Source organism: Oncorhynchus keta, chromosome 23 (assembly GCF_023373465.1).
Source record: "Oncorhynchus keta strain PuntledgeMale-10-30-2019 chromosome 23, Oket_V2, whole genome shotgun sequence".
Classification (NCBI taxonomy): Eukaryota; Metazoa; Chordata; class Actinopteri; order Salmoniformes; family Salmonidae; genus Oncorhynchus; species Oncorhynchus keta.
The window spans coordinates 41,482,380-41,501,584 of NC_068443.1; the positions used below are offsets into that span (position 1 = coordinate 41,482,380).

Genomic DNA, 19,205 nt, shown 5'->3' on the forward strand with positions numbered 1-19,205 from the left:
TACTAGTTATAACTACTGATCCAGTTTAGCAGGCAATATTAACCAGGTAAAATTGTAATTTCTCTTGCTGTCATTGCACGCAGAGTCAGGGTATATGCAACCGTTTGGGCTGCCTGGCTCATTGCGAACTAATTTGCCAGAATTTTACGTAATTATGACATACATTGAAGGTTGTGCAATGTAACAGGAATATTTAGACTTAGGGATGCCACCCGCTAGATAAAATACGGAACGGTTCCGTATTTCACTGAAAGAATAAATGTTTTGTTTTCGAAATGATAGTTTCCGGATTCGATCATATTAATGACCAAAGGCTCGTATTTCTGTGTGTTATTATGTTATAATTAAGTCTGATTTGATAGAGCAGTCTGACTGAGCAGCAGAAGGCCCATAATCATTCATTCAAACAGCACTTTCGTGCGTTTTGCCAGCAGCTCTTCGCAAGCACACCGCTGTTTATGACTTCAAGCCTATCAGCCTAATGGCTGGTGTAACCAATGTGAAATGGCTAGCTAGTTAGCTGGGTGTGCGCTAATACTGTTTCAAACGTCACTCGCTTTTAGATTTGGAGTAGTTATTCCCCTTGTGCTGCAAGGGCCGCGGCTTTTGTGGAGCGATGGGTAACGATGCTTCGAGTGTGGCTGTTGTCTGTGTTCCTGGTTCGAGCCCAGGTAGGGGCAAGGAGAGGTACGGAAGCTGGCAATACTATAGTGCCTATAAGAACATCCAATAGTCAAAGGTATATGAAATACAAATGGTATAGAGAAAAATAGTCCTATAAATACTATATTAACTACAACCTAAAACCTCTTACCTTGGAATATTGAAGTCTCATGTTAAAAGGAATCACCAACTTTCATATGTTCTCACTTTCTGAGCAAGGAACTGAAACGCTTTTTTACATGGCACATATTTTACATGGCACATATTTTTACATGGCACATATTTTTACATGGCACATATTACTTTCTTCTCCAAAACTTTGTTTTTGCATTATTTAAACCAAATTGAACGTTTCATTATTTATTTGAGGCTAAATAGATTTTTATTGATGTATTATATTAAGTTAAAATAAGTGTTAATTCAGTATTGTTGTAATTGTCATTATTACAAATAAAACAAATTGGCAGATTAGTCTGTATCGGCTTTTTTGGTCCTCCAATAATCGGTATCGCCGTTGAAAAATCATAATCGGTCGACATCTAGTGTGTACCTTTCCAAATCATGTCCAATCAATTGAATTTACCTTCTTGTAAAAAGAAGTGATAGTCAGTCTCTCCTCAACTCTTAGCCAAGAGACTGGCATGCATAGTATCTATATCAGCCCTCTGATTACAATTAAGAGCAAAATGTGCCGCTCTGTTCTGGGCCAGCTGCAGCATAACTAGGTCTTTCCTTGCACCACTGGACCACACGACTGGACAATAATCAAGATTAGACAAAACTAGAGCCTGCAGAACTTGCTTTTTGGAGTGTGGTGTCAAAAGCAGAGCATGTCTTTATTACTGCCAGACCTCTCCCCGTCTTTGCAACCATTGAATCTATATGTTTGACCATGACAGTTTACAATGTAAGGTAACGCCAAGTAAGTTAGTCTCCTCAACCACACCATTCATTACCAGATTCAGCTGTGGTATAGCACACAAGGAATGATTTGTACCAAATACAATGCTCTTAGTTTTAGAGATGTTCAGGACTAGTTTATTATTGACCCCCCCCATTCCAAAACAGACTGCCACTCTTTGTTAAGGGTTTCAGTGACTTCATTAGCTGTGGTTGCTGATGCATATATGGTTGAATCATCAGCATACATGGGCACACATGCTTAGTTTAATGCCAGTGACAGGCATTGGTAAAAATAGAATAGAGGGCCTAGAGAGCTGCCCTGCAGTACACAACACTTCACATTAAAGAAAACCCTTTGAGTTCTATTAGATTGCCAACTTGTGGAATCAGAACTGAGGTTGAAAAGCCACAACACACACCTTTTTTCAACAACAGGTTATGGTCAATATTATCAAAGGCTGCACTGAAATCTAACAGCACAGCTCCCACAATCTTTTTATTATCAATTTCTTTCAACCAATCATCAGTCATTTGTATCAGTGCAGTACATGTTGAGTGCCCTTCTCTGTAAGGATGCTGAAAGTCTTTCGTTAATTTGTTTACGGAGAAATAGTTTTATATTTGGTCAAACACAATTTTTTTCCCAACAGTTTGCTAAGAGCTGGCAGCAAGCTTGTAGGTCTGCTGTTAGAACCAGTAAAGGCCGCTTTACCACTCTTGGGTAGCGGAATTACTTTGGCTTCCCTCCAGGCCTTAGGACAAAGACTTTCCTATAGTCTCAGATAAATAAAAAAAAATATGACAGATAGGAGTGGTTATAGAGTCAGCTACCGATTACACTGTGCTGAGTCGGTTCCGGAAATAAGTGTCTCACCCTTTTGAAAATTACTATTTGCGAAAGCAATACATTTTTACATTATCAGATCTGCAAATGATCAAGCTTAAATCCAGGGAAATGCTTAATATCGCAAACATTTCAGCTACCATAATCCCCAAAATGAACCTTAACTGAGTGCTGCCCAGTGGGCAAAGCCAGTTGAAATGTTTATTACAACCAGACATTGGTTGAAATTACATTATTATGACATCATTTCAACCAGTTTTGCCCGCAGAGTGTAAACTCTGCAAGGTGAATGTACACATAGTGACACAGTGGTGTGGTGATTTGAAGGACAGTGGGTGTGCAACTCATTTTCCCCTTCCTCTCGCCCCATCCTTCTGCCAGGCTTCTCCCACTCGGCGTTCACCTTTGGCATAGAAAGCCACATCAGCCAGTCCAATATCAACGGAGCCCTGGTTCCCCCTGCTGCCCTCATCTCCATCATCCAGAAGGGCTTGCAGTACGTGGAGGCAGAGGTCAGCATCAATGAGGTCAGTACCCACAACGCTAACTTTCCTATTTACTGACTGTACCCCAAACTCACCGGGTGGTATACCACATTTTACTATATGCCAGGATTGATGCATGGACCGGTTTGGGGTTTCTATAACGGTATTTCAATGTTTGGTTAGTTAAATGTGATACGCAACTCAGGCAGGTATGTCTGTTTTTATAATTTACTCCGTTTGCTACTTGAGTCGTCTTTCTCCCTCCTGCTGCATGCCACTTCCAAACACAAAGCCCTGCCGCCTGTCACACAAGGAGAGAGTAGATGTTCGACCACGGAGTCACAAACACTTTCTTGCCGTTCACTCGGCAGTCTGCATGGTCAGATAGATGGAACAAGATGTTGGTGAAAACTCTGCTGCTTTCCATGTGTTCTATAATTACACAAACTAATAGTAGTTTTCAGACAGCAAGATACAAACTAGCAGATAGTGTATTTTCTTAGCCATTTGTGACTAAAATAAATATTTTTAGATGCTAATCGCTAGTTAGTTGGCTAGCTAGCTTGCTTGCTAAATATACTAAGAGTCAGAACAAATGTATAAAGCTAATACAGCCTGGTACCAGTGCTGGTGTAGGCCTAGATAAGCATATTGTTTGTGCAACAATTTCTTAAATCAGAGAAGAATAGGTTAAACATATGTTAGCTACATGGGTTAAGAACATCTCATTGTGGTCCCCTGGAAAAATTGACCAACACTTTGGTTCCTATCCTGTCAATAATTCATTCATTTTCATGTCAAACAACAATGCACAAAAAATATTATGGCTGAACCTAAACGTGCTGGTTGATAAAATACCTGTATTTATGGGAAAGATGTTTGAAAAGGGTATTTTGTTTTTAAATTATATTGTAAATTGGAATGGTAGAGTTATCAGAATTGTATGGGAAGGTCTGCTCAATCCAAGAGTACAACCAATTTATTACAGCGTTACCCCAAGCAGGTAGGATGTAGGGAACTGGTCTGTCTGCCCAATATAAAGGATCAAAACTGGCAGAGAAATAAAAATAGCATAAATAGGAAAGTAAATCAGTTTCATTAGAGGTCCCAGATGTGCTCAATGGGATTGAGATCCGGGCTCTTTGCTGGCCGTTGTTGTTGCCATCCTGTACCTGTCCCGCAGGTGTAATGTTTGGATGTACCGATCTTGTGCAGGTGTTGTTACACGTGGTCTGCCATTGCGAGGATGATCAGCTGTCCATTTTGCCTAAGAAAGCACTACAGGGAGACATCTCACAGTACGGTCATTGCAATTTTTTGCCCTGGCCATATCTACAGTCCTCATGCCTCCTTGCAGCATGCCTAAGGTACATTCATGCAGATGAGCAGGGACTCTGGGCTTCTTTCTTTTGGTGTTTTTCAGAGTCAGTAGAAAGGCCTCTTTACTATCCTAAGTTTTCATAACTGTGACCTTAATTTTCTACCGTTTGTAAAGCTGTTAGTATCTTATCGACCGTTCCACAGGTGCATGTTCATTAATTGTTTCAGCGTGGGAAAACAGTGTTTAACTTCTTGGCGCACCCTTCCCGTTAGCGGGATCATTTTTGTCAACATCCGCTGAATTGCAGAGTGCCAAATTCAAATTAAATTACAAAAAATATTTAATTTTCATGAAATCACAAATGCAAAACGCAGCTTAGCTTGTTGTTAATCCACCTCGCGTGTCAGATTTCAAAAAAGCTTTTACAGCTAAAGCAAACCAAGCGTTTATATATGGACATCTCTTTCAGCAGACAAAACATTACAAACAGCTAGCAGCAAAATAGATTGGTAAGCGATTAATTGTATTGCTTTTGACCTTTGATCTTCGGATGTTTGCACTCACGAGACTCTGTTACACAATAAATGTTCCTTTTGTTCCATAAAGATTATTTTTATATCCAAAATACCTCCATTTGGTTGCCGCGTTTTGTTCAGAAATCCACAGGCTCGAGCGGTCACGACGGGGCAGACAATGCAATGTCTTTTTTGTGAATGCAAAACTCTGCTGGCACCCAGCCATCCACTGACACGATGTGATCATTCTCGCTAATTTTTTCAGAATAAAAGCCTGCAACTATGTCTAAAGACTGTTCAACACCATGTGGAAGGAAAAACATCTGGTTGATATCCCTTTAAATGGAGGGAAGGCATGCAATGGAACAGGGAGTTTTCAAAATACTTCCTAGTTGGATTTTCCTCAGGTTTCCGCCAGCAATATCAGTTCTGTTATACTCACCGACAATATTTTGACAGTTTTGGAAACTTTAGAGTTTTCTATCCTAATATGACAATTATATGCATATTTTAGCTTCTGGGCCTGACAAATACGCAGTTTAATTTGGGTATATTTTTCATCCAAACATCAAAATACTGCCCCCTACACTCAACAGGTTAAACCCTTTACAATGAAGATCTGTGAAGTTATTTGGATTTTACCGAATGATCTTTGAAAGACAGTGTCCTGAAAAGGGGCCTTTTTTTTTTTTTTTTTTGCTGAGTTTATAAAACTACCCAAGATTCAAGACTTTGCTGTTCAGATAAAATTATTATATAGAATTCCAACCTAATAAGAATTTCAACATAATGTTGAATATTTGGGGCATTCAATCAAGCTCTGCAGATTTTGTCGTGAGGATACAGAATCAATAGACCATTTATTTTGGTATTGCCTTCAGGTAGCCTGTTTCTGGTCTCAGGTTCAGGAATGTCTGACAATGCAGAACATTGATCTAAAATTGTCCCTATAAATAGTGCTGTTGGGAGATCTGGAGAGACCGGGTTAGTCAATTAATAATATATTAATACTCTTAGCGAGTTGAAGATAGTATAAGTATTTATCTTATTTAGCCTTAGCCTGATTCCAAGATGGCATAGCAGTTCAGATATCTTTTGTCCTCGTCTTGTCGTGTCCCATGTAAATATATATAATTATAATTTTTTTCACATACATTTAAAAAAAAATGTCCATCAACTCATCTTCAAAACACTCTCCTGCAACCCGCCTCACCAATTTATATTTATAAAAAAGTATTATTTACCTCAAATCTGTAATCCTCCAATTTTTTATTTTTATATTTTATTTCACTTTTATTTAACCTGTTAGTCCACTAGGGGCATTTTCATTTTTGGATAAAAAGACGTGCCCGTTTTAAGCGCAATATTTTGTCACGAAAAGATGCTCGACTATGCTTGGAATTGATAGTTTTGGAAAGAAGACACTCTGACGTTTCCAGAACTGCAAAGATTTTCACTGTGAGTGCCGTTGAACAAAAGCGTCAGGCAAAACCAAGATGTTTGAGCGCCCAGGAAATGAACAGGATTTCTGAAGCTACGTTTTCCATGATCGCCTTATATGGCTGTGAATGCGACAGGAATGAACGGACACTTCCTATCGTTTCCCCAAGGTGTCTGCAGCATTGTGACGTATTTGTAGGCATATCATTGGAAGATTGACCATAAGAGACTACAATTGCCAAGTGTCCCGCACGGTGTCTGTGTGGAAATTGGTGCGCAAAAGTCAGCTACCAGTATTTTTCCATCCGAATCAGAGAAGAATGCAGGCTTCCAGGGACGGCATTTCAATGAAGAGATATATGACAAAACACCTTGAGGATTGATTCAAACAACGTTTTCCATGTTTCAGTCGATATTATGGAGTTAATTCGGAAAAAAGTTTGACGTGTAGGTGACTGAATTTTCGGTTAGTTTCGGTAGCCAAATGCATAGTAACAAAACGGAACAATGTGTCCTACACAAGAATCTTTCAGGAAAAACTGGACATCTGCTATGTAAGAGTCTCCTCATTGAAACATCTGAAGTTCTTCAAAGGTAAATTATTTTATTTGATCCCTTTGCTGGTTTTTGTGAATATGTTGCGTGCTAAATGCTAACGCTAAATGCTAAGCTAGCTATCACCACTCTTACACAAATTATTGATTTTCTCTGGTTCTAAAGCATATTTTGAAAATCTGAAACGACAGGATTGTTAAGAAAAGGATACGCTTGAGAGCAGGCATATTTATTTCATTTCATTTGCGATTTTTAGAAATCGCTAACGTTGCGTTATGGTAATGAGCTTGAGGCTGTAGTAACGCGACCGCATGCGGGATGGGGCGGACTATGAGGTTAACCAGGTAGGCTAGTTGAGAACAAGTTCTCATTTGCAACTGCGACCTGGCCAAGATAAAGCATAGCAGTGTGAACAGACAACACAGAGTTACACATGGAGTAAACAATTAACAAGTCAATAACACAGTAGGAAAAAAAAATCCTCCAAGAAGCTAGCCAGAAACTAGCCAGGAGCTAGCCAGGAGCTAGCCCAGAAGCTAGTTCAGAAGCTAGTTGGCTTCTTTACTGGCAAATCGTTAGTATTCAGCTAACCACGGTTTGTGGTCATCAGCTATCCTTTAGCTCGAAAATCTATCACCAGTTTTGTACGGCGCGGCTCGGAACGGAACATACCGGACCAATTTTTTTTTCTCCATGTCCCTGGATTTTAACCGCTAACTCTGGACATTCATACCTGGATGTCACAGCTAGCTAGCTGCTATCCGTGTGACTGTCGGCTTTCGTCGATTCCGGAGCAAACATCAATTATTCCGGCGCTAGCCAGCTCCGTCAATCACTCCTGAGTTATATCAATCACTCCTGGGCTGCAGTCACCTATCCGGACCCGTTTTACTGCCTACGCGGAGCCCCACCGGGCCTTCACAACTGGACTGCCAACGTTATCTACCCGAAGGAGTTATCCGGCTGGCTCCTCCGTCGCGACGTTACCTGAACGCCCATCTGCGGCCTGCTAACCGTTAGCTGTCTTATCGGCTGCTATCTGAATAGACAATCAGACAATTTATTTATTTATTTGTATTATTATTATTATGTTTTCTTCTTGGGCCTCTAACTATATCTATTGTTTTTATTTTTGTTGTGTGATTTGGATTAATCCCCTCTACCACACGGAACCCCACTAATCTACTGACGGAACGCAAGAGGTGGCTAATAACAGACCTCCATCCTATGTTAGCTAGCTACCGATGGCCGGGCTAGCTGTCTAAATCGCCGTGACCCCCAACCAACCTCTCCACTCACCGGACCCTTTTGATCACTCGACTAAGCATGCCTCTCCTTAATGTCAATATGCCTTGTCCATTGCTGTTCTGGTTAGTATTTATTGGCTTATTTCACTGTAGAGCCTCTAGTCCTGCTCACTATACCTTATCCAACCTATTAGTTCCACCACCCACACATGCAATGACATCTCCTGGTTTCAATGATGTTTCTAGAGACAATATCTCTCTCTTCATCACTCAATACCTAGGTTTACCTCCACTGTATTCACATCCTACCATACCCTTGTCTGTACATTATACCTTGATGCTATTTTATCGCCCCCAGAAACCTCCTTTTACTCTCTGTTCCAGACGTTCTAGACGACCAATTCTTGCTTTTAGCCGCACCCTTATTCTACACCTATGTTCCTCTGGCGATGTAGAGGTGAATCCAGGCCCTGCAGTGCCTAGCTCCACTCCTATTCCCCAGGCGCTCTCTTTTGATGACTTCTGTAACCGTAATAGCCTTGGTTTCATGCATGTTAACATTAGAAGCCTCCTCCCTAAGTTTGTTCTATTCACTGCTTTAGCACACTCTGCCAACCCGGATGTTCTAGCTGTGTCTGAATCCTGGCTTAGGAAGACCACCAAAAATTCTGAAATTTTAATTCCAAACTACATTTTCAGACAAGATAGAACTGCCAAAGGGGCGGTGTTGCAATCTACTGCAAAGATAGCCTGCAGAGTTCTGTCCTACTATTCAGGTCTGTACCCAAACAATTTGAACTTCAACTTTTAAAAATCCACCTCTCTAAAAACAAGTCTCTCACCGTTGCCGCCTGCTATAGACCACCCTCTGCCCCCTGGACACCATATGTGAACTGATTGCCCCCCATCTATCTTCAGAGATCATGCTGCCAGGCGACCTAAACTGGAACATGCTTAACACCCCAGCCATCCTACAATCTAACCTTGATGCCCTCAATCTCACACAAATTATCAATGAACCTACCAGGTACCTCCCCAAAGCCTTAAACACAGGCACCCTCATAGATATCATCCTAACCAACTTGCCCTCTAAATACACACCTCTGCTGTCTTCAACCAAGATCTCAGTGATCACTGCCTCATTGCCTGCATCCGTAATGGGTCAGCGGTCAAACGACCTCCACTCATCACTGTAAAACGCTCCCTGAAACACTCCAGCGAGCAGGCCTTTCTAATCGACCTGGCCGGGGTATCCTGGAAGGATATGGATCTCATCCCGTCAGTAGAGGATGCCTGGATATTCTTTAAAAATGCCTTCCTAACCATCTGAAATAAACATGCCCCATTCAAGAAATTTAGAACCAGGAACAGCCCTTGGTCCTCCCCAGACCTGACTGCCCTTAACCAACACAAAAACATCCTATGGCGTTCTGCATTAGCATCGAACAGCCCCCGTGATATGCAGCTGTTCAGGGAAGCTAGAAACCATTATACACAGGCGGTTAGAAAAGTCAAGGCTAGCTTTTTCAAGCAGAAATTTGCTTCCTGCAACACTAACTCAAAGTTCTGGGACACTGTAAAGTCCATAGAGAATAAGAACACCTCCTCCCAGCTGCCCACTGCACTGAAGATGGCAAACACTGTCACCACTGATAAATCCACCATAATTGAGAATTTCAATAAGCTTTTTTTTACGGCTGGCCATGCTTTCCACCTGGCTACTCCTAACCCGGTCAACAGCACTGCACCCCCAACGGCAACTCGCCCAAGCCTTCTATTCATGAAAATCGCAAATTAAATGAAATAAATATGCTAGCTCTCAAGCTTAGCCTTTTGTTAACAACACTGTCATCTCAGATTTTCAAAATATGATTTTCAACCATAGCAAAACAAGCATTTGTGTAACAGTATTGATAGCTAGCATAGCATTTAGTGTTAGCATTCAGCGGGCAACATTTTCACAAAAACAAGAAAAGCATTCAAATAATTTATCTTTGAAGAACTTCAGATGTTTTCAATGAGGAGACACTCAGTTAGATAGCAAATGTTCCGTTTTTCCTGAAAGATTCTTTGTGTAGGAGAAATCGCTCCGTTTTGTTCGTCACGTTTGGCTACCAAAAAAAACCCGAAGATTCAGTCATCAAAACGCCAAACTTTTTTCCAAATTAACTCCATAATATCGACTGAAACATGGTAAACGTTGTTTAGAATCGATCCTCAAGGTGTTTTTCACATATCTCTTCGATGATATATCGTTCGTGGAAGTCTCCTCTCTCCTCTGAATCACATGGATGAATGCGTGCAGCTTGGAGATTACGCACCAATTTCGACAAAGGACACCGGGCGGACACCTGGTAAATGTAGTCTCTTATGGCCAATCTTCCAATGATATGCCTACAAACACGTCACAATGCTGCAGACACCTTGGGGAAACGGCAGAATGTGTAGGCTCGTTCAGGGCGCATTCACAGCCATATAATGAGACAATGGAAAACAGCGCCTCAAATTTGGCTAATTTCCTGTTTGAAGTTTCATCTTGGTTTCGCCTGTAGCATCAGTTCTGTGGCACTCACAGATCATATCTTTGCAGTTTTGGAAACGTCAGTGTTTTCTTTCCAAAGCTGTCAATTATATGCATAGTCGAGCATCTTTTCGTGACAAAATATCTTGTTTAACCTGTTGATCCTACCCCCGACTTTTTCGAACATTCTGTTAAAAATCGCACAACATTTCAGCGCCCTGCTACTCATGCCAGGAATATAGTATATGCATATGATTAGTGTGTGTGGATAGAAAACACTCAGACGTTTCTAAAACTGGTTAAATCACGTCTGTGACTATAACAGAATGTGCGTTTCATCGAAATGCGCAGGAAAATCTGATCACTGAAAATTGGAAAATATATCAATGCGCCACTTGCATATATTGTTGAATGGAAACCACATTACCTGGAGCCGAGATTGCAATTCCTACAGCTTCCACACGATGTCACCAGTCTTGTCAATTGCCTAGGCTTTGTTTCTTGGTCAAACGAACAAGAGACAGCCCATTTCTTCCGGTCTCCGACCGGATGTTTTGGAGTAGAAATTTCTGAACATGATTTGAAGACGTGAAGCTATTGAATATACATCGCCCCGTGATCAATTTGATAGATTATTAACGTTTACTAATACCTAAAGTTGCATTACAAAAGTATTTCGAAGTGTTTTGTGAAAGTTTATCGTCAACTTTTTTAATTTTAAAAAATGACGTTGCGTTATAAAACGCAGTTTTTTTCCTTGCTCACACAGTCTTCATAGATCAATATCTAGGCTATATATGGACCGATTTAATCGAGAAAAAAAAAGACCCAATAGTGATGTTTATGGGACATCTAGGAGTGCCAACAAAGAAGATCGTCAAAGTTAATGAATGTTTTATATTTTATTTCTGCGTTTTGTGTAGCGCCGACTATGCTAATTATTTTGTTTACGTCCCCTGCGGGTCTTTTGGGGTGTTGCATGCTATCAGATAATAGCTTCTCGTGCTTTTGCCGAAAAGCATTTTAAAAATCTGACTTGTTGGCTGGATTCACAACGAGTGTAGCTTTAATTCAGTACCCTGCAAGTGTGTTTTAATGAACGTTTGAGTTTTAACGAGTGCTATTAGCATTTAGCGTAGCACATTTGCATTTCCAGATGTCTAGATGGGACGCCTGCGTGTCGGGTGGACGTTAGAGGTTAAAACGGGGACATTTTTTCATCCAAAAATGAAATACTGTCCCTAGTGTTCCAAGAGGTTAAGCACCAACTGTCAGAGCAGCTCACAGATTACTGCACCTGTACATAGCCCACCTATAATTTAGTCCAAACAACTACCTCTTTCCCTACTGTATTTAATTAATTTTTTTATTTTGCTCCTTTGCACCCCATTATTTTTATTTCTACTTTGCACATTCTTCCATTGCAAATCTACCATTCCAGTGTTTTACTTGCTATATTGTATTTACTTTGCCACCATGGCCTTTTTTGCCTTTACCTCCCTTCTCACCTCATTTGCTCACATTGTATATAGACTTGTTTATACTGTATTATTGACTGTATGTTTGTTTTACTCCATGTGTAACTCTGTCGTTGTATCTGTCGAACTGCTTTGCTTTATCTTGGCCAGGTCGCAATTGTAAATGAGAACTTGTTCTCAACTTGCCTACCTGGTTAATAAATAAAGGTGAAATATATATATATATATATATATTTTAAATCTTTGGATTCTATTCGATTATGACAAACATCACAGCATAGTTGAAAGATATATGGTATAGTGCCATACATGCACTCAAACATATTCAGTTGGCCTTGCTGTTATGATTTTTGTTGTCCTTGATATCTTTGTTTTTTTTGCATTGTTGTTTTCTGTTTTTTCTCTGTCTTTTGTTCATTTTGTTGGTGTATAGGGGGGTGGAGAAATTGGATATTTTTTTCTGGTTGGAGGGAGGGGTGTCTCGGATGGTTGAGGGGCAGCTCTTTGGGATCCGTGGGGGGAAGGGGTCTTGGAGGGCTGGCAGTTGGAAGCTTAGGCCGGTGGCTGATGGAGCACTGGTTCAGGTCCCCGTTTTTTGACCTCGTGGGAGATCTGCCGACGTGCCCTTGAACAGGGCGTTGACCCTGGTTGCTTGTGTGTGTCGCTCTGGATGGGAGTCTGTTAGATGACTAATGTGATGTAGTTGTTGAGTGGCTTTATGGCAAGTATGTTTTAATCATTCAATAATAAAGAAATAAATGCATTCGAGGAGCTCCCTGCCCACTATATTCCGCCTATAGTATTAGAATAATGATTATATGATTCAAACAGGTCAATTAACTAGACCTAGATGTGTGCCCATATCATGCAGCCCTGCATGGCACAGTGTGGAAATTATAACAAAAGTGCAAGAAATGGTTTAAAATGCTGAGTTTGGTTTGAAGTTGGATTGAACAGTAAAAAAAACAATCAGAATGAAGAAATCCCCATTGCAGTCACTCACAATTTGTGTTGCCACCCAAGGGTCATTTTTAGAACTTTTAGTAGTCAAAAACATAAAATGGCATCATACTGTCTAAAAAGTGATTTTTTTTGTGATATGATATTTAGGCTATATCGCCCAGCCCTATGTGAGACATATCTGTTGAAATATTAAAAGGTTAAGAACAAAACATCAAATTTGAACTTTTGTGTGGAATTCCCCTTTTTTAATGAAAATGTTTCTGAACCTGTATCACTGGTCAATGGCAACTGCTGTGTTGAAACCCTAACACAGGTCTCAGGTCGCGTCGCGTTGATGCAGGATGGTGTGTTTTTTACACAGAAAAAGGAACGTTAAAATGTAGACAAGTTCTTGCTTAATTTTGTAAACGGATATCTAAAGTGCTTCCTATTGAAAATTCAGTTGCACTTCTCCACTGGGATTAAATATATTTGCTCTTGTCATTGAACCACCAGACAGCGCTCTGACTGATGTGTAGGTTACTTTCCTCTGGTACTTTCGTCCGGTGTATTTTTTTATTTTTTATTATTATTATTATTCTTTTTTCCCAGTCGCAAATTTAAAATGCCAGATTAACTTCAAACAAAACATTAGGAAATGTAGCTGGCTACATTCTTTCTATTATAAACATATATGCATCGTTTTTGAAAAAAATACCTTGCTTTTTCTTTGTACGCTAATTTACTTGTGTGGCTGGTAGCAAAATAGATTAGCACTTCTGTTGTCATTGATGAAAACAGTTTTCTGCCTCATGTGTTGCACTAATGCATTTTGTGTGAAGAAAAACTAGAGTTGCATGCCCTGTATCACTCGATTGAAGCAACAACAAAAAAAACACTTGACTTTCAATGTGAAACTAGGAATGGGCTTAAGTACTCAAACTGATGTCACAACTCAATATTTAACCCGGAGATCATTTTATTTAATTTTTTCAAAATGGACTGGTTTAAGTAGGGAAATGTGTTCCCACAACAAGCTGCAGTTTTGGAATAACTGCGTAATTTTCCTCATAGGCTACTTTGTGGTTATCACTAGTTACCACATCCACAAAGTCAAGTTGGCTATTGTAAAAATTCATGACAACAACATTTTGCTGAATTTGTACTTTTCTGTGTGAAAAACGTATAATCCTGCGTGAACGCGAAATGTGTCTTAATTTCAACCCCTCTGAATCAAAGAGGCGTGGGGGGCTGCCATAATCGACATCCACGTCTTTGGCACCCAGGGAACACAGGGTTAAAACTGCCTTGCTCAGGAGCAGAACGACAGATTTTTACCTTGTCAGCTCGGGGATTCGATCCAGAAACCTTACGGTTACTGGCCCAACGCTCTAACCACTAGGCTAGCTGCCACCACTTTGAAGATTATGTTCCACAATATAATATAACCAGTTAGTTTCAATAAAATAATGTTAGATGGATATATGAGGCAATTTAGCAAAATGATTTGTTATCTGTAATGTTTTTTTGATAAATTAGGCATTGTTGCGCACTGTTGGCATATAGATAAATGTGCACATTGTTTTCCTTGTTCTAAAAATAGCTCATGCGAGTACAGTGAAAGGCCAAATGCCCATTCCTATATGAAATGCAGATTAAATCCCAGATTCTTTTGACAGGCATCATTTTGAAAATTCAGATTTCTCAAAGCTAATGCAACCCCTGTATCGTGTCACCCAGGATGGAACTCTGTTTGACGGGAGGCCCATCGAGTCGCTGTCTCTGATCGACGCTGTGATGCCCGATGTGGTGCAGACGCGGCAGCAGGCCTACCGGGAAAAGCTGGCCCATCAGCAGCAGGCAGCCGGGGCTGGCAGCGCCAGTGGCACCCAGGGCCCCCAGCTCGGCAGCACCAAGAATGGAGAGGGTGGAACCGCTGCCAACGGCGAGGAGAATGGCGCCCACGCCTTAGCAAGTGAGCAGATCCCTTCATTATGACACCTCCTTTTTATTTTTGTTGAATTTTAGACTTTTTTCCCCTTTTGTAATAGTTAACATGATATCATAACCAGGGCTCAAATCCAATTTTATTTGAAATTCCAATTCCATTTTTTATTAACTTGTGAAGGGATTTCTATTGAATTCAAGTTATGTAATTGTGTTGAATTGTAATTGTAAAAACATTTACGCAGTTAATGAAATTAATGCACTTAGTATCAAAAATTTACTGCAGGATTTGTTTGAAATAATTTAAACTGATTTTGTATATTTCTAGTTTAGGGAAGCAGTCTGAACATTGACATTATCGGCCTTAAGACCTGAGGGAATTGGAATTTGGGGAATTCTTGGGGATAATATTGAACTAGAAATTGAATTCACCTAACATTGGAATTGGGGGGATTGGAATTGAGGACTTGAATTGTCTCTGAATTCAAAGACTGACCTGGAATTTGAATTGAATTAAATGGAATTTATTGGAAGAGGGAGTTAAATTAAGATTGGACAGTACAAATGAAAAACAGTACGAATGATTTACAATACATAGACCTACATAATCACCTCCTTGTGTTTAAGCACAACTGATGATGGAGATTGTTTTACCTTTTCCTCTCCATCCTTCCTACTAACACTAGCATAGGTTTAGCTGCGACTCGACAAGCTTGACCAATGAAAGTCTTGACGTTTCTTCCGTCATGCATTTTAAGTGGTCGAAACTCCTTTCAGACAATGCTTACATCAATCCCACACTTTTAAAAGATGATCTGGGAATGTCCAAGTGCACATTTGGGAGATTTAGGGGGCAGCCCAAGATCTCAATGTGATGGTAAGCAAGATGTATATAATCCATTTGATACAAAGTTGAGTATCTAACTCTATGGTGTATTCCATCCTCTCCCCCTCCAGACCACCATGCAGACATGATGGAGGTGGACGGGCATGTTGACATTCCCCAGAACAAGGCCATGGTGCTGCGAGGCCACGAGTCCGAGGTGTTCATCTGTGCCTGGAACCCCGTCAATGACCTGCTCGCCTCAGGGTACAGAACCGACTCCTTTATCCTTCTCTTTCTCTCTCTTTTGGTTTCACTGTCTGTCTTCTCTCCTACTCCTCTCTCCTTTTCTCTCACCCACCTATCACTCACTGTCTCCCTCTCCTTCTACTCTCTCTCTCTTCTACTAAAGATAAATGCTTATTGTTCATAAAGTAAATTCCCCCTTCATATAGCATTGGCAGTTTTCATGATTAGTATGCGTTGACCTACATTTTGATGAGTAGAACTTAATCAAGGAAGTTTACAACAGAGTGTTGGTGGTAAACTTAAGATAAAGCATGTGTATATTTGGCAGGTTTATGTACTCTCGCATCTAATTTAATCCTGAGAAGTGTGTTTTATTAGCCCTTTACACACGTACCCTTATACAGTTTGAAAATTCAAGATTTGAGCACTAGTAAGTGCCTAAATTGGAACGTAGTGGCTGTACAGTAACCTGCTATACATGACGTCCGAGCTCTCTCCTCAAAGAGTGATTTATTTAAAACGAGGCTCAATTTGGTGAGCAGAAAGACAATGTTTTCAGGGATACACAGACAGATGTTCAATTTAGTTCAATTTAGTTTATTCCGCATGTTCTTTGGGATTTTCTAAACGGATTAACAATTCCACATTGAACGTTGCATGGTGATAAATTACGGACATGACATATGTTTGGTGAGTAGGCCTAGGCTTATTGATTCTGTTCCAAACCGAATGAGCCGATGTTGCTTTATTGTGTCGAAGACGTGCCGCAGCAAATGCACCTGAAATCCACTCATGACTCTTTTCTATGCGCACCAAAATTCCAACCTGTTTCTCTGAATCGCCTTGTGAAAGCCTAACACTGTAACATCGTATTTTATAACTCAACTAGTCATGTTGGCAATAGAGCAAGCTTTCAAATCATGCCCACCTGATCCAGATTGCTATTTAAAATGGACCGCTTTTGGATTGCGTAAACAACAGTAGTTGTGTGATGTTGGGGATGCAGGGTTGTATTCCAAACGAAACAACTACAAGTGTGCTTGCTCTAGTTCCTCAACGGCACAGCTAGGAGAGCTAAAAAAAAAAGTTACTTTTAGTTGAAGACTCTTCTTTTAGTCATAAAAGTGTATTGAAAATGCTTAAGAATTACGTACACTTTGGAGATGTGTGACCACTTGGAGACCCCAGTTAGTCCTCTCACTCAAACACTTGTTTTTTATTTATTTTTAAAAATCTTATGTGGCCTCCTACCCCACATCTTCTGGGAATTAGTCTTGTCATTTCACTGAATGTATCTTGAGTATTTTAAGATTCAATTTAGCCCTATCGCTATAGTCCAATTCCCACGAGTGTAAAGGGTTAATGTTGCTATGTTTTAGGCTGACAAGAAGAAGTTGCACATTAGACGACTGTGTGTGTGTGTGTGCGCGCGCAGGTCTGGGGATTCAACGGCGCGGATCTGGAACCTGAGTGAGAACGGCACAGGCAGCTTCACCCAGCTGGTGCTGAGACACTGCATACGGGAGGGGGGTCAGGACGTACCCAGCAACAAAGACGTCACCTCACTGGACTGGAATGTGGGTTAGAGAGAGAGAGTGTGTGAGTGTGTGTTTGAGAGGGGTGGGGGCAGACAGACTGTGTGTGTATACACTCTGGTGTGCGTGTGTGTCTCGGCTGCCAAAGGCATTCTCTGGCAGCGCTTCCCAACCGGATATATGGGACTGCTTCATTCCCTCCCATGGAAAATGCAGGACTTTCACTACCGCTACTCAGAATATAGACTTACAGTAGAACAGGCTGTCATTTCTCCCTGATCTACAAGTTGCTGGAGGATACTGAACCAGCATTTTTAAGTACTTTTGGCCAAATCACAACTCGAGATGTAGGAAAGGAAAAACTGACTTTCTCAAATGTTTGTCACCAGGAGATTTAAGCCAAGATTTGAGTAATTCACATAAATCTCAAGTTAGGATCAGTGCCATGTTTTGTCCTAATTTTGGGTGCAACAGAAACCCAGAACTACAGGTTATTGAAAAGGTTTGGTTTTGGTCCCAAAAATGACTAACTGAGGAATTTCTATCTTTCAGAGTGAGGGTACGCTGCTAGCCACAGGCTCGTACGATGGCTTTGCCAGAATATGGACTAAAGACGGTAAAGCAATTTAAAGATACACTATGGGCATGCTAATTGTTTACGTAAAATGTTGGCTTGAATCCTTAGTTTAGGGGAACAATATAAACTTTTGCTCACAGTCGAGGGGAGGAATGATGCTTTCTGTCCAATTAGGTCATTATGGACAATATTTCTGTCCATTTAGGGGACCCCTTTGTGTGGCTCAAGAGCAACCTCGAAGGCAAAAGTTCCGTATTGCCTCTTTTTTTTTTAATGTCAGAACTTTCACATCTCAACATTTCTAAACAGATTCACAGATGGTCTAAAGTACTGTTCTCTTGCTAACCAAGCACCATGACATGTTTTTTGCAGGTAACCTCGCCAGTACCTTGGGCCAGCACAAAGGTCCTATATTTGCCCTCAAATGGAATAAGAAAGGCAACTTTATCCTCAGTGCAGGAGTAGATAAGGTAAGATAATTGTTTGTGTGTTAAATGTCCAATGCAGATTTTTACCCTGAAAGGATTTTATATCAAGTGCCTTACTGTGATAGTTTCTTTTTTGGCAATTTTCATTGAAAATAAAAATAGCTTCTTAGCAAAGAGCAATTTCTCAATTAAGATTTTTGCTCGGACTGTCTGGTTGTTGTCTGAGTGGGGAGGGGAAAACTAGCTGTTATTGGCTGAGAGGTTTGGAACTCTCTTTCTTATTGGTCTATTTAACTAATTTACTGGCAGGCCAAAAATCCTTCCCACCAAAACAGGCAGGACTTTTAGGCGGTCGTTTCAAACAAATCTTACACTAAAAGGGCTTTATCATAATTGTAACAATTTCACAGTATTATTCCAAACTCAGTGAAAATACCATGAGTGTACAAAACATTAACAACAACCCCTCCCTCCTACTCATTCCGGTGTTTTTCTCTATCTTTACTATGTTCTACATTGATGAAGACATCAAAATAATGAAATAACGCATGGAATCATGTAGTAACTAAAAAAGTATAGTTGAGATTCTTCAAAGTAGCCACCCTTTGTGTTGGATGACAGCTTTGCATTTCTCAACCAGCTTCAACTGGAATGATTTTCCAACCGTCTTGAAGGAGTTCCCACATGCTGAGCACTTTTCCTTCACTCTGCGGTCCAACTCATCCCAAACCA

General features: G+C 40.5%; 1 protein-coding gene across 5 annotated transcripts in view; it reads left to right on the top strand.

Annotated features, from left to right (window-relative positions):
* The window catches only part of LOC118402345 (F-box-like/WD repeat-containing protein TBL1XR1), a 46,552-nt gene that overhangs the window by 14,319 nt on the left and 13,028 nt on the right, over positions 1-19,205 (top strand). For all 5 annotated transcript variants that reach the window (XM_052477235.1, XM_052477232.1, XM_052477234.1 and 2 more), the window contains 6 exons: positions 2,792-2,937; positions 14,655-14,889; positions 15,819-15,951; positions 17,369-17,510; positions 18,021-18,084; positions 18,418-18,515. In XM_052477235.1, coding sequence (XP_052333195.1) covers positions 2,792-2,937; positions 14,655-14,889; positions 15,819-15,951; positions 17,369-17,510; positions 18,021-18,084; positions 18,418-18,515 — 818 coding nt within the window. The remainder of the gene's footprint in view (positions 1-2,791; positions 2,938-14,654; positions 14,890-15,818; positions 15,952-17,368; positions 17,511-18,020; positions 18,085-18,417; positions 18,516-19,205) is intronic.